The sequence below is a fragment of the Carassius gibelio genome, chromosome A11 (genome assembly GCF_023724105.1).
Source record: "Carassius gibelio isolate Cgi1373 ecotype wild population from Czech Republic chromosome A11, carGib1.2-hapl.c, whole genome shotgun sequence".
In the NCBI taxonomy this organism is placed as follows: Eukaryota; Metazoa; Chordata; class Actinopteri; order Cypriniformes; family Cyprinidae; genus Carassius; species Carassius gibelio.
Window position 1 is genome coordinate 20758556 of NC_068381.1, and position 15762 is coordinate 20774317.

Consider the following 15762-nt stretch of genomic DNA (forward strand, 5'->3'; position numbering starts at 1 on the left):
AAATTATTTGTATTGTTCGGAATATGCTATTGCCAAAATTTTGTAGTTCAACAAAGTATTGGAAAAATTAAGGCAAAGCATTGAAAGTCATTCAAGCTATTGCTCTATTAACAATATAATTAGCTGTGTTATTTTTCATTAAGTACTAAGTTTAATTAAATAAATTTCAAGTTTCATTCAGTATATTCAAAATTTCATTCCATATATTCTAGTTTCACTCAATATATTCAGACTTTTATTCCAAATATTCAAGTTTCCTTCCATAGATTCGAGTTTCACTCAATATATTCAGACTTTCTTTCCATATATTCAAGCTTTAATTCCATATATTCAGAATTTAATTTCATATATTTAATAATTTCCTGAACGGAAGGCCATAATATATATATTTTAACACAAATAGTGGTGTTTTTTATTCAAAATGGCAAATTAAGACAAAATTCAAATAGTTTTCCATAACTGACATTTTAACATGTTGTAACCATTTGCACAGGTAATGTTCCCAGTTCCCAGGAATAAGTCATAAAACTAATTAATTGTCTAAAAGACTTGAATTATTGTAGCATACTATACAGTACTGCTGGTGAAGAAGCACTCATGCTGGGAATTACAGAATATCAAATCCCAACATCTGATATCGAACCAGACATGATCACTTCTTATATCTTTTATATTTCTACAGCAAAGTTATTACATTTAACTGCAATCAAATTTCTAACTCAATTAAAATCAGAGCTTCCCTTGATAAGACACCTCTATGGAATAACAATACATAGATTGTTACTGTAACACTAATATCAACCCAATAATTCTAAGAATGAGAAAATAAAATACATGAAGGTAAAGACATTAGGAGAAAGAACAATGATGAAAGAACATCATTGACTGGACTGTGCTTATACTCTCATCTTGTGACTCTCCTTCACTGCAGCTCTGGGTCATATTAACAGATATGACCCAATAAGCATGATTCTCAGACAGAAAAGCTGAAAGAATATCTCCCTCTTTCTTGTTCTAATTTGTAGATAATGAATAGACACTTATTCTCACAGGATCCACATGTGATCACAAGATGAGGAACTGGAGAGACAGGATACAAATTTACAGATCCATTATTATGAATAAATTTTTTTTATGTAAAACTTGATAGTGATGTTGACTGAAGAGACTAAACGAATCCAAGGAAAACAAAAGAAAAATCAAAGACTTAAAATATTGTGGTTGCACAAGCATACCCCTTCGTAGAACAAAAACATTTTGTTTAATAAAGCAGACAGCATTTTTTTTTTTTTTTTTTTTTTTTTTACTGCTTTTCCTTTTTAAAGAGCTTCAGATTGGTCACATTGTCTGGGGGATCTTCTGAAGATCTTTATGCCCTCTTCATGTAAATCCAAAAGGTTTCAATTTATGTATTTAAATTGTTTATTTGGGTCTGGGCTCTGACTGGGCTTTTCTAAAATTATGTTCTTATGAAGTAATTCCTTGGTTAATTTGTGTTTGAGAATATAATTACGCTGAAAATTATTATTATTATTATTATTTTACCCTTTTTTGGTCTCCCCTTGTTTATGATGGCTTGCATGAAATCAGTGGCACATATAATGTTTTTGGGAAAGCTTTTGTATTCTTCTTATTGAGATCTTTTCACAATGTGATCCCAACATACTTTTAAGATTTTGAATTGTATTAGTTAATTTTTCAGTGTATCATCCCCCATAATAGAATAGTGTGCACACTTAGGCTACCAGGTAATCCCCCCCCCCACCCACCCAAAAAAGCAGTTTTTTTCTTGCAAGAGATGGTGCCTAACAGTGATGCATTGTAACAATTTATTCGTAAAACATTCCTAAACTGCAACCCTGTATAGGATTACTTCAGGGTGTGGGAGGAACCTGTCATGCACATCTATGAGGTAATACACTGGGGGTTTGGTTTGGGGTGCTGGTATTGAAGCAAGACGCCTCATGGGTCTCAAAGAAAAGCTGGATCAGTGACTGTAGTGTTGTTGTAGTCATGCATACCCTAATGATGTGGACGGCTCTTGTCTTTCTAATTCTTACATTCTCATCAGTAGCAGTTTCACGTGAGTATTTCTGTACTTTATATACTTTATATACAGAAAAAGTATATAATTATTAATTAATAGTAATATTAATATTTTAAATACAAAAATAGATACATTAAAGAAATACCTCTCAGTAAATAAGTAAATAATTAAGATTTGTAAAAATGTATATCTTCTTTTAGAATATTTGGATTAATCCCACAGCTGAAAAAAACAGTTGCATTATTTTAAATACCAATATTTTAAACAGCTAAATTTATTACAAATTTTATTCCAATGAATAACCACAAGGCAGTCCAACTTGAAGAGATGTAGATAAGCAGTTGAACAACCTTTAAAACTTTATACTACTGCCCTCCAATGTATCCTTTTATTAATGAGCAATCTTGGCAAACTTTGATATTAGAACTAGTAGTTGTATGGCCAGGATGATTAATGCTATTATTAAGAGGAATAAGGCTAACTATTCAAGGATAATTGGCCTGTGATTTTATTTTGAATAATGTTTGGTGCATGATGTCAAATGTTAAAGAACACCTTTGATTTCCTGGAAATGTATAGCTTTGAATAAAAAATATTTGCCAAATTAATAAAATGTGAATTTAATGCATCTTAAAATTTAAAAATAAACCACATATAATTGCTTCTAAATTGCAATCAGATTAAAAAAAAATATGAATGAAAGTTTGACTATGTAAGAACTATGTGGGAGCTTGATTCATTCCAGCAGTGGGGATTACAGTGGTACCCTCAGCTGAAAGTCACATGAAAAGGATTAAGTGGGATTGTGGAGGTCGTGTGACTCTGTTTGCCAACCCTCACATTCTCTTGCTTTTTTTCATTGTAGACCTTTTCTTTTTGTTCACTTGTAAACTTAAGCCAACCTCTAGCAACTGAACTACCCTATTACTTCAACTACCTTATGAAATTACATTAAATATTTATTATACTATATATATATAATTTAGAGTCTATATATATATACAGTCATGCCCACAAATATTGGCACCCTTGGCAAATATGATCAAAAAAGGCTGTGAAAATTCATCTGCATTGTTAATCCTTTTGATTTTTTATTTAAAACATTCACAAGAATGTATCCTTTCATTGGATAATAAGAATTTAAAACGGAGGGGAAATATCATTATGAAATTAATGTTTTTCTCAAATACTCGTTGGACACAATTATTGGCACCCCTAGAAATTCTTATGAGTAAAATATCTCTGAAGTATATTCCCATTCATATTCACAATTTTGAGCACTCCAGCATGATTATAAACATGAAATTATACAGCCATTGCTTTCTGTTTCACAGAAATATAAAGCGGAGGGAAAACAAAGCCCAAATGCCCTTAATCATCCATCACAATCAGAAAAACCAAAGAATATATTTCTGATGTGCAGCAAAAGATGATTGAGCTTCACAAATTGGTGAAGTGGCTTTAAGAAAAGAGCTAGAGCAGTGACAATTCCCATTTCCACCATCAGGACAATAATTAAGAATTGCCAATCAACAGAAAATGGTAGAAAACTGCCTGGAAGAGGTCGTGTGTCTATATCATTCTAATGCATGGTGAGGAGGTCAGTTTGAGTGGCTAAAGACTCTCCAAGGATCAGCTGGAGAATTGCAGAAAATAGTTGAGTTTCTGGTTCAGAAAAACTTTAAAAAAAAAATTGTCAAACAGAACCTACATCAACACATGTTGTTTGGGAGGGTTTCAAGAAAAGTTCTCCTAGCTCATCCAAAAACAAACTAAAGCATATTCAATTATCAGACACAACTGGAACTTCAAATGGGACTGGCTTCTATGATCAGATGAAACTAAAAATTAGCTTTTTAGCAGTAAACACTCAAGATGGGTTTGGTGAAAACAGGGATAAAAAGTAACCCATGTATACAATGAAATATACAGCTGTATTTTTGATGTTGTGGGCCTATATTTCTGCTGGAGGTCCTGGACATCTTGTTAAGATACATGGCATCATGGATTCGATCAAATACCAACAGATAAAAAATCAAAAAGTGACTGACTCTGTTAGAAATCTTATAATGGGCCATGTTTGGATCATTCAACCGTACAATAATCCAAACACAAACCTCAAAAACAACACAGAAATGGGTCACTGAGCTTAAAACCAAGTTTCTGCTATAGCCATTCCAGTCCTCTGACCTGAACCCTACAGAAAAGGAGAGGAGTGAACTGAAGAGGAGAAGCTGGGAATCTGAAGGGTCTGGAGTGATTCTGGATGAAGGAATGGTCTCTGATCTCTTGTCAGGTGTTCTCTAACCTCATCAGGCATTATAGGAGACAGTTTTGAGCTGTTAAACTGGCAAATGGAGGTTTAAAAAATAATTCAATAAAAGTGTGACCTTAATTGTGGACAATGTGTATTAGAGAAAAACATTTATTTCATTATGATATTTCCCCCCATTTTAAATTCTTATTATCCAATGAAAGGATACATTTTTGTGAATTTTTCAAATAAAACATCAAAAGGATTAACAATGCAGATTAATTTTCACAGCCTTATTTGATCATATTTGCCAAGGGTGCCAATATTTGTGGGTATGACTGTGTGTATATATATATATATGTATATATATATATATATATATATATATATATATATATATATATATATATATATATATATATATATATATATATATATATACAGTGGGGATCGAACGTTTGGGCACCCCTTGCAGAATCTGTGAAAATATAGTAATTTTTTGAGTAATTTTCAAAAAATAAGAGAGATCATACTAAATGCATGTTATTTTTTATTCAGTACTGTCCTGAGTAGGATATTGTACATAAAATATATTAACATTTAGTCCACAAGACAAAAAAAATGCTGAAATTATTAAAATAACCCCACTCAAAAGTTTGGGAACCCTTGGTTCTTAATACTGTGTGCTGTTACATGATGATCCTCGACTGTCTTTCTGTTTTGTGATGGTTGTGCATGAGTCCCTTGTTTGTTCTGAACAGTTAAACTGAGCAGCGTTCTTCAGAAAAACCTTTAAGGTCCTGCAGATTCTTCAGTTTTCCAGCATCTTTGCATATTTGAACACTTTCCAGCAGTGACTGTATGATTTTGAGATGCATCTTATCAGACTGAGGATGTTTGAGGGACTCAAACACAACTATTTAAAAAGATTCAAACATTCACTGATGCTCCAGAAGGAAACAAGATGCATTAAGAGCTGGGGGGTGAAAACTTTTGGAATTTGAAGATCAAGGTAAATTTTACTTAATTTGTGTACCGGGAAACATACAAGTATCTTCTGTTGCTTACGAAGGGCAGAACTAAATGGAAAAAAATATATATTTCAACAAGATAAGAAAAATTTGGCCATCTTCATTGTGTTCACCCCCCCCCCCCCCCCCCCAGCTCTTAATGCATCTTGTTTCCTTCTGGAGCATCAGTGAATGTTTGAATCTTTTTAAATAGTTTTGTTTGAGTCCCTCAAATGTCCTCAGTGTGATAAGGTGTATCTCAAAATCATACAGTCACTGCTGGAAAGGGTTCAAATATACAAAGATGCTGGAAAACTGAAGAATCTGCAGGACCTTAAAGATTTTTCTGAAGAACGCTGCTCAGTTTAACTGTTCAGAACAAACAAGGGACTCATGCACAACCATCACAAAACAGAAAGACAGTCGAGGATCATCAGGTAACAGAACACAGTATTAAGAACCAAGGGTTCCCAAACTTTTGAGTGGGGTTATTTTAATAATTTCAGCATTTATTTTGTCTTGTGGACTACATTTTAATATCTTTTATGTACAATATCTTACTCAGGACAGTACTAAATGAAAAATAACATGCATTTAGTATGATCTCTCTTATTTTTTGAAAATTACTCGCATTTTCACAGAACCTGCAAAGGGTGCCCAAACTTTCGATCCCCACTGTATATATATGTATTATACCATTAATCTTTCATCTCATGTAGTCATATATATTAATAATAGATATTAGGTAGGGTTGATTATAGTGTTGAAGCAAGGGAATTAAATCAAGATAAATATGAATTTTACACATCTAAAGATTTCTAATAACTGGGCCTGTTGGCTGTTTGAAAAATGATGATATCGATAATTTCCCGTAGATGGGGTTTTAAAGAAGACATGTGAAATTTTAAGAAAAGCTGACTTTATTAATTTCTCATTACTGAAAACTTATTTTAATTCTCTTTCACAAATGCTCTTTTCATCTTTCTTGTAGAATCCAGAACACGCTTTGCACATTATCGTTCATGGAACTCACAAATGTATCCAGTTTGGAGGGATGGAGATCCTAGATACAGAGACTGTTGGAAAGGTATTTGAGCACATACAAGCATTCATGGACACTTTTACATTTAAATTATTATTATTTGATGTATTTTTTTTTGATTTTGCACCTGTCCAAGTCACTTTGCATATCTGTACCTTGATCTTTTTTATTGTTTTTTTTTTTAATGGGGAAATACTTTTTTGCCATAGGTGGAGAGTTGACATTTGAAGTCAGAAGTGATTCTCCTACACTGACAGGAGCCAAAGCCACTTTCAACATTGATGTTCACTTCCCTCAGAACCAGACAGTCCTTCCTGATGGACAGGTGGTGTGGGCACGAAACTGTACAATTAATGGTTAGTTATATACACTTCCATAATACAATACATTTGCAATATATATGTTTTTATTTTTGCACTACCATCAATCAAAAATGTGTAATATATAAAAAATAAAAATAAGCTTTTATACATTATTTATATTTTGTTTTAATATTTTTTTATGTATGCGTCACTTGTTTTTCCCTGAAATAAGCATTATTATTAAATATGTTATGAATTTGAATGTTAATATCGGCAAATAAAAGAATTTATATATATATATATATATATATATATATATATATATATATATATATATATATATATATATATATATATATATGTATTTGTGTGTGTGTGTGTGTGTGTGTGTCTTTTAGGAACATCATATAATATGGGCCAGACTGTATACGCTGATTCCAATATCCCTCAAAAATGGACAGGTGTCTTTCCTGACAGGACACCATTCCCTAAGATCTCCAACAAAAAGCCTCGCTTTGTCTATGTATGGAAAACATGGGGTAAGAGCAAGTTTGAACCTGTTGAATTATTCTTAGTCTAATATAGGTTAGAGCGGGGTAAATTGAGTCAGTTTTTACTTTGTGTTTAATGTGTGAACATGACAGTAATGGGTCCAACTTAAATATTTACATATTTAATATGGTACTGTAGTGCATCCTTGGGAATAACATCTTTTAATCTAAAATAAACTGCTTTCGGAATATGGCTTTCCAAAAAAAAAAGAAAAAAGTGGTCTCTTGGCGCAACTTGCCCCCAATGATTCGTAATTTGAGACTAGAGAAAGGATAAATCGAGCCACATGGAGTAAAAGTGAACTGAACATTCTATATCAAAGGAAGATAAATTCAATAAAAATGAAATGACTGGAGCCTTGTTGATGACAAGGGTTATTTTTATATCAAACACTGTACCAACAGGGTTACATTATCTAATAATAATATCATAAGGCATGCATAAAGTATTATACAATGCAAAATACATTATTTACAGATCATTAACTATTTATTTTACATTTTTTATTTTTTTTATTTTAGGTGTAGCTTGATGTTAGGGTGATGGTTAGGGCAACTGGTTGCTGAATTTTAGTTACTCTTGCATTGTTTCTCTCTTTCAGGAAAATATTGGCAGGTGGCCGATGGTCCCTCCTCTCAACTGACAATTGAAACAGATAATATGCCTCTTGGTTCTTACACCATGGATTTGGTGGTTTATCACTGCCGTGGAAAAGACAAATTTGTTCCCCTTGGTTATGCATCTACCCAGTTCTCCATCACTGGTGAGTAGTTTGATAACTGCACATATGTCTAGATATCCCTTATCCCTTGTCAACTCATCATAATTTCTTTAAAAAAAAAAAAACATTAAGCCTCTTTTGTTTAACTTACGTTGAGCTGAATTGGAGAGTAATCAATGTAACTGGAGAGTAAACCAATGTTGTCGTTTACTGTGTACTGTATATTCCTACAAGAATCTAATTAAACTTCCTCTTCTTCTCTAGACCAGATTCCTTTTGCAGTGATGATATCTCAGGTTGGTGACATCAATCAGGGTGACCAAAGCTTTATCCAGAACAGAGCTGTGTCCTTCAGCATTAATTTGCATGACCCTAGCCAATATCTCATTGGGTCAGACACCACCTTCAACTGGGATTTTGGTGACAATAGTGGAGCTCTGATTTCTCGGGAAACCACTGTTACCCACACATACCTTACAACTGGTTCCTTCAGGCCACAGGTGGTTTTGATGGCAGCTATCTCAACTGGTTGTCAGCTCAATCCAACTCCAGCAGCCACTGGTGTACCCTCTGTTCTTTTGACAGGTAGAATTTTCATATTGTATTTAAAGCTCATGTTTCATGGAATTTAAAAGATAATTCTCAGTTCAAAGAGTTTTTTGAAGAGCTATTTATCAGTCAGTGCCTTCTCTTTGACAGAAGAAACAACAGCAGTGGGAAATGTTGTGCTGACTGTTTCTCCTCAATCGGTTGAAATTGTTCCCATGGCAGAGGAAGGAGTTGCACCTGATCTCACTGTAGTTGCCAGTGACTTGGCAGTGTCAGCAACTGATGCAGTGGCAGAATTAGATAATACTGTTCAGGAGGTACCCACTGCTGCTGAAGACACTGCTGTGGCAGATGATGACAATACTGCTGTAGTTATTTTAGCCATGCCTACACCTGTTGAGGCTGGACCTGCGACAGATGTTCCTGCAGCTGGCACAGTCCCAGAAGGAGGCGAGATTATAATCAATCTGGCGGCCACAGATCTCACAGAACCTCCTGCTGCTGTAGTTGAAACAACCTCTGTTCAGACACTTATAGAAAGTGTGGCACTGACTGGAGATGCAATAATCATTAACACACCTGAGGCAGTGGTCATAGATGTCATAGCATCTGTTATACCTGTAGCAGAAAACATTGAAGCAGTTAATGAAGTTGCTGCTGGAGTCAACATGGCAACCGAAGCCAACAGTGGTGAAAAAAATTTACATAGACATCCATAAATTCAAAAATTAAAAACCAGTTAATTGTATCATATATTTAATGTATTTGCATTGGTGCTTAAATTGCAGGCATAACTAGCATACCTTTGGCAACAGTGAGTGAATTAGAAGCTGAACTGGTGGCAGGAACTGAAGCAACCCAGGCTGCTCTAGTCATTGCAAAGCGGCAAGCACCAGAAATGCCAGCAGAAGAAAATTGTATGATTTATCGCTATGGCTCCTTCTCTACAACTCTTACAGTAGTCCGTGAGTATTTTATTAATTATTTTATACACATATACATTTAAACAATAATACTAGACCTGAATATTGATCTTTTGTGCATCATTGTTTTTAAAGAGAAGCAAAAAGAAAAAGAAAGATTTTCTTCGTCTTCTTCATCTTTTTCGTCTTCTATGGCCGTCAATTGAACCGTATAGTAAAAAGTTGTGAAATTTGGCACAAAGACTGAGGACAGTCTGTATATTAACCACATCAAATTTTTAGTCTCTTACTCAAACCTACTAGCGCCATCACTTGTCCAAATTTGGTCATGTATGCATGAACTAGCTTTTCTGCATCAGAAACAGGTCATATATTTCGTAGCTTGGCAATGTTTCTAAGATGGAAGAATGCTGTTTTTGTAAGATGGGAAATATGGTTTTCAAAAGACAAGTTGCTGTTTAATATAACACCCAGATTTTTGACTGTAGAGGAAATAACAGTACATCCGTCTAGTTGCAAAGTGTAGTCTACTAGATTCGGTGTACTGTTTTTTGGTCCAATAAGTAATATCTCTGTCTTATCCGAAATTAATAGGAGAAAATTATTGGTCATCCAACATTTTAACACACTCTGTTAGCTTAAATAAATAAGAAGTATCATATGGTCTCACTGATATATTTAGATGAGTATCATCAGCATAACTTTTTAAACATTAACAATTTTTGTGTTGATTGTGATGGTCATTTTAGATCACTGTCCTGATGAAAGATCCAAACAAGGACCATTATAAGATTTCTACTAGAGACAATCAGCTTTTGAATTTTTAACCGTTAGTATTTGCTAGAATCTTTGATCTGTATGAACAAGATGTCCCCTAGGCAGAAATGTAGGCCAACAACATTAAAGATACAGCAGTAATTAGAATGTCATGGAAAAGTTAATTTATTTCAGTAATTCAACTCATTAATTGTGAAACTTATGCATTAACCCTCTGGATTCGATTCACGCATATAAGTGTGATGAGGCATTTTCTCCTGATAACCCAAAAATAACTTAAATTACACTTTCAGTTTTGATCGTAAAGATAAGAGCAATATATCAATTGAATCTGTAAAGGGTCTACCTTTATTTGTATACAGACATAATAACAACAAAACTTTGTGCATTTATAAATTAAAGATGAGAAACGATGCACTGTCTGCAGCCTTGGTCTGCGGTGATCTTCATGTAGAAACGCATCATTAAAATGAACTGTAACTCAGTGACTACTCAACGAAAAGACATGAGAGATATATCTATAGAAAGCTTGGAATTTGTACTTTTATTGTCTACTTTGGGCATTTGTTTGCTACCGAAAACAAATATTCTGTCATAAAGTTTAACACTTGCTGACTTGGTGGCAGTGCACAGCATTTTGGTTGTCCACCTACTGTATGTAGACAACAAGCAGCTCACTAGGATTTTAACCCTCTGAGGTCTAAGGGTATTTTGGGGGTGCATGAATAGTCACAGTCAGTGATAATTTGGGGTGCAATGTCATCTGCTGGTGTTGGTCCATTGTGTTTTTTGAAAACCAAAGGACTGCACACGTTTACCAAGAAATTTTGGAGCACTTTCTGCTTCTTTCTGCTGACTAGCTTTTTGAAGATGCTGATTTCATTTTTCAGCAGGATTTGGCACCTGCCCACACTGACAAAAGCATCAAAAGTTGGTTAAATTACCAAGGTGTTGGTGTGTTTGACTGGCCAGCAAACTCACCAGACCTGAACCCCATAGAGATTTTTTTATTATTATTTATTGGTATTATGAAGTATTCTAATTTGTTGAGATAGTGAATTGGTGTCTTTTTATGTAAGCCAAAATCATCACAATTTTCTCTCATAAGGCTGCAGTTCTCTCGGTTGGTTGTGCATCTTTTTCTTCCACACTTTTTCATTCCACTCAACTTTCTGTTAACATGCTTGTATACAGCCTCTGTGAACAGCCAGCTTATTTGGCATTGAATGTTTGTGGCTTACCCTCCTTGTGAAGGGTGTCCATGATTGTTTTCTGGACAACTGTCAGATCAGCAGTCTTCCCCATGATTATGTAGCCTAGCCTAGTGAACCAAACTGAGTGGTTTTCCTCAGATTTATACTGATCTGAAACAGGAAATCATGGCTGGTTAATTTCATGTTCCTAGTGGTGTGCTAACAAATGTAAATATAAATGTAAATCTAAATCTTCAGAGATTTTACTCATAATTATTTCTAGTGGTACAAATAATGGTGGCCAATGTGTGTTAGAGAAAGTTAGATTTATGTAATTAAATTTGTGTGTGTGTGTATATATATATATATATTATATATAATAGTAGTATTATTGTACAAATATAATTTTTTTACACTGTATTTAATCAGAATTGTTTCAAAAAAGCAAATTTTCAAAGGCATGATTAACTATTCTAAATAATTCTAAGCCTACTCCAGACTTAGTTTAAATACTGTCTGGGAAACCACCCCAGTAAGTACTACATTACAGTGTGCATTCCAAGATAATATTTTATGTATGTAGAGTCTGGCCATCAAGGTTAGAGTGAACCACCCTCAGTCTGGACACTAAACTTCTGTCATAAGTATTCTGCATTTGTCTTTTAAATGTAAAACTTAGGCTACCAGTTAATCATAGGTTAGTAATTGAGTCTATGATGCATCCCAGAATCTGACCTACCAAAATTTATGGTAAGAAGCCAATACTGCTTTCACAAACATTGGGAAAGTCATGGCCTAATGGTTAGAGATTTGGACTTGTAATCCAAAGGTTAGAAGTTCGAGTCTCGGGCTGGCAGGAATTGTAGGTGGGGGTAGTGAATGCACAGCACTTTCTCCATCCTCAATACCACGACTGAGGTGCCCTTGAGCAAGGCACCCCAACTGCTCCCCAGGGGCCGCAGCATAAATGGCTCCCCACTGCTCTGGGTGTGTGTTCACAGTGTGTGTGTGTGTGTGTTCACTGCTGTGTGTGGGCACCTTGGGTGAGTTAAATGCAGAGCACAAAGTCTGAGTATGGGTCACCATACTTGGCTGTATGTCACTTTCATTTTTATATTATGATGTCTAAATGATACCTGTAAGCAGATCACATCTACTTAAGAATTAAGAATTGTGCTATTATAATACCTAAATACAACTCAAGTGTATTATATACACTATGAAGTTTAAAAAAGGCAGACATGTATATTCTTGTGAAAGATGTTTTCTCTGTTTGGGGGGGAATGGACATATTTAATGCATAATTTGTTTTTAAATACTTTACTATAGGTTAGGGGTGGATAATTTTAACATTGGTTTATTATTCATGCAATAATATATATTACTGTAATTACTATTAATACTACTATTAATAGTTTTCAGTAGCAGTTATTGCTACATGATAAAAACTTCATGGAAATGTGTATTCTATAATATATATTTTTCCTAATGTAGAGCAGTATACCCATTCATTCCCTAATTACAATATTAATGCTTTATATTCTACAAACATGTTCCCCATTGTTATCACAGAATAAGGCAGAATAGTGCTATAGTGTAATAAATGCTGTCAACTAGCACTGCACTATTCACATACTGTATTTATTACCTGGGTGTGTTCATTATATTCACATTTCATCAGTAAGAATGTTTCTGCTTTTTATTCAGCTGAGCTACAGCAATAGCTGGATGCCTCTGTCCATATTCGGGATTTCTTGTCTGGAATGTTATTAGTTATTACTTCTAAGAGTACATTTTGGACTTTCTGCATTAGAGCGCCATCTGGCATTGAGTATGAATGAAGTAGACCCTGCAGGAGAGTATTTGTGGAGCTTTGTATTGTTTGTAGCATCTTTTTGAATACAAATATAGACTACCTTGTCTCTTTGCATTTAATTCTAGGTTTATAATATTGTGTTCAGTTATGACAGTCAAGATGATAAAACTCTCTCCAAGATGATCCAGTGTTTCTATCACTATACTTGATTTGTAGATAAATATCAATGGTTTTGCATAAAAGGCCTTTATCTTGCTGGAGTTCAGTGCTGTTACTAAAACTGTTTTAAACTGTTAAAAGGAGAGACTCTATCACACAATAAACTATGCATAAATATTTATTTCCTTTGAACTTTTATATGTAGACAGTGACTCCATATTCAAGCATGCCATTCTGTGCACGAGATGCGCATAAGCACTTTGTGCTACACTGTAATGTGCCACACTTTCATGTTATGTCCCATTTATCATATGTTGCTGCCTTATTACTGTGCTATATGTCTTTTATGTCTTTTATAATTTTATATTATATATTTATATGTAAAAATATGTACTAGTTCTGAGAAAAATGGCATCAGTGCCTGTCTTCATGTGTTTAATATTCTCTACATATATGTTTTCTGACTTCAGAGGGGATAGAGAGTGTTGAGATTGTGGAGGTGAATAATGTGGTGATTCTGGCCACAGAGCTGGAGCAGAATGCTGTAGATCTTACAGTCACATGTCAGGGAAGGTAAATATTCCTTTGATTTGATTTATTTTATAGACTGTATATAGTCCTTACTGTTCTTAGCTGTAGCTGTTTTATAATAATCTTACATTGGTAATAATGATGACTGTGGTTGAACAAGAATTACCAAAGTTATTTTTATTGAATATTTTTTTTATATTTACTTGCCAGCCTGCCCAATCAAGTGTGCACCGTGATATCCGATGCAGACTGCACAAGCCCTGTTCAGGACCTACAGTGTAATGCTGTGACTCCAAACTCTGAGTGTCAGATGGTGCTGCGACAATTTTTCAACAACTCGGGCACCTTCTGTATCAACGTGTCTCTGACCAATGATGTCAGCTTGGCTGTAACCAGTGCAAAGCTCAGTGTGGCTATAGGCAAGTATTATAAATTCAAAGCATATCTAAAATAATAAAATGTTTTTATTTTTTGTCTGAACACACCCTATAAGCTCACAGCTTCACAATTTATCTTGTTAAAACTAGACACAAATTCAGCAAGGAACACAGCTGGAGCAACACTGGGAGTCCTTGTTTTTATTTGTGCTTTGGGGGCCATTGCTTTTTCATACAAGTAAGGCACCAATACACGTGGGTTTCATCAAAATAAATATTAAGTATATGTTATTGTATGCTGTCTAGTTAAATGTTAACAAAGTTTAAGTACATTAAAGTAACCCTCTATTTGTATTTTTTTTTTTTATCCAGGCGGTTGAAGGAATACCATGTAATGAGAGAAGATAATACAAGCAACAGTTTCAGCTCAGTGCCTTTAATGCTGTGGAACCTTCTGAGCCGGAGGTCCACTGCAGAGAGCCGCCCACTACTACTTGGGCGAGTGGTGTGAAAAGCTGTCCACTTCTGCTTTAAGTCATATTGCAAACTCTGTAAAATCTCTCAATAAGAGAATTAAATATGAACAATGAGGGCGTCATTGTATTGTTATGCCCCTGTATGCCTCACATTATCTAAACGATGTTTTATTGTATGTGGCAGTTACTGAATAATTACAGTGTATTTGTGTGTCGTCATAAAAAAAAGTTGCACATATTTCCTGTTCATGTTTAGCTTTTCTTGGGTTGCAATCATCTGACTTATTCCCCTTCAGTATTTGTTATATCCATAAGTGTCAGTCAAGAAATATAGAGTTGTAATTTTATCTATTAAAAATATAGTGCAAAATAGTGACAAACCAAATAGTTTACTTAAATTATTCACAGCACTCACCCCTTAACTATCAGTTATATGGATAATAGGGATTGTGGCTGGGAACACCTTTGGTTAATTATAATGTAAATGTAATCATTCTATAAGCAACACAAGTAACCTGCTTGATAGGAATACCAAACAACATCCTAGTAATCTCTAATGTCTTACTAGAGCCACATAGTAACATACTAGGAATGTTACAGTAGCATACTTTAATATTTCCCTTTCAAGTGAGGAAATTCCACAGATCTGATTTTCAGCATTTGTAGTTCCTTTGCTAAAATGGGGCAACTCTTTTTAATTAGATAATTATATACCTATTTACAAGCTTTTTTTTTTTTTTTTTTTTACTTTTGGAAAGTCTTATTAGTGAATTGATACAGTATATAAATACTCATACTCAAGTTTGAGTATGTCTGTCAGCCAATCAGGAATCTGAAAAAAGCACAGCACCACTACAACTTAAAATTACATAAAAGTTTAAATGATCTTGAGGAAATGAAAACATTATTGTCTATGTTATACTTTTAGTTAGACTTAGAAGTGATGGATTATTAGATAGTGTTGTTTCATGGTTTAACACCTTGGATGCTGTATATCGCAATGCTTAAAACACCAGTGGTTTTCAACCTGTGG

The 15762-nt window shown here is 34.3% G+C and overlaps 1 protein-coding gene across 2 annotated transcripts; it reads left to right on the forward strand.

Annotated features, from left to right (window-relative positions):
• Positions 1-1961: 1961 nt before the first annotated feature.
• On the forward strand, positions 1962-14967 carry LOC128022641 (melanocyte protein PMEL-like). 2 transcript variants are annotated; one of them, XM_052610382.1, is made up of 12 exons: positions 1962-2083; positions 6303-6398; positions 6563-6709; positions 7054-7194; positions 7809-7970; positions 8193-8513; positions 8628-9167; positions 9266-9442; positions 13816-13918; positions 14087-14295; positions 14404-14491; positions 14626-14967. In XM_052610382.1, exons 1-12 carry the CDS (start codon positions 2014-2016, stop codon positions 14762-14764), a joined length of 2193 nt encoding a protein of 730 aa, XP_052466342.1. In that variant the 5' UTR covers positions 1962-2013; the 3' UTR covers positions 14765-14967. The 2 variants fall into 2 exon arrangements, with proteins under 2 accessions (XP_052466342.1, XP_052466343.1); XM_052610383.1 differs by having other exon boundaries at positions 8631-9167.
• Positions 14968-15762: the final 795 nt, after the last annotated feature.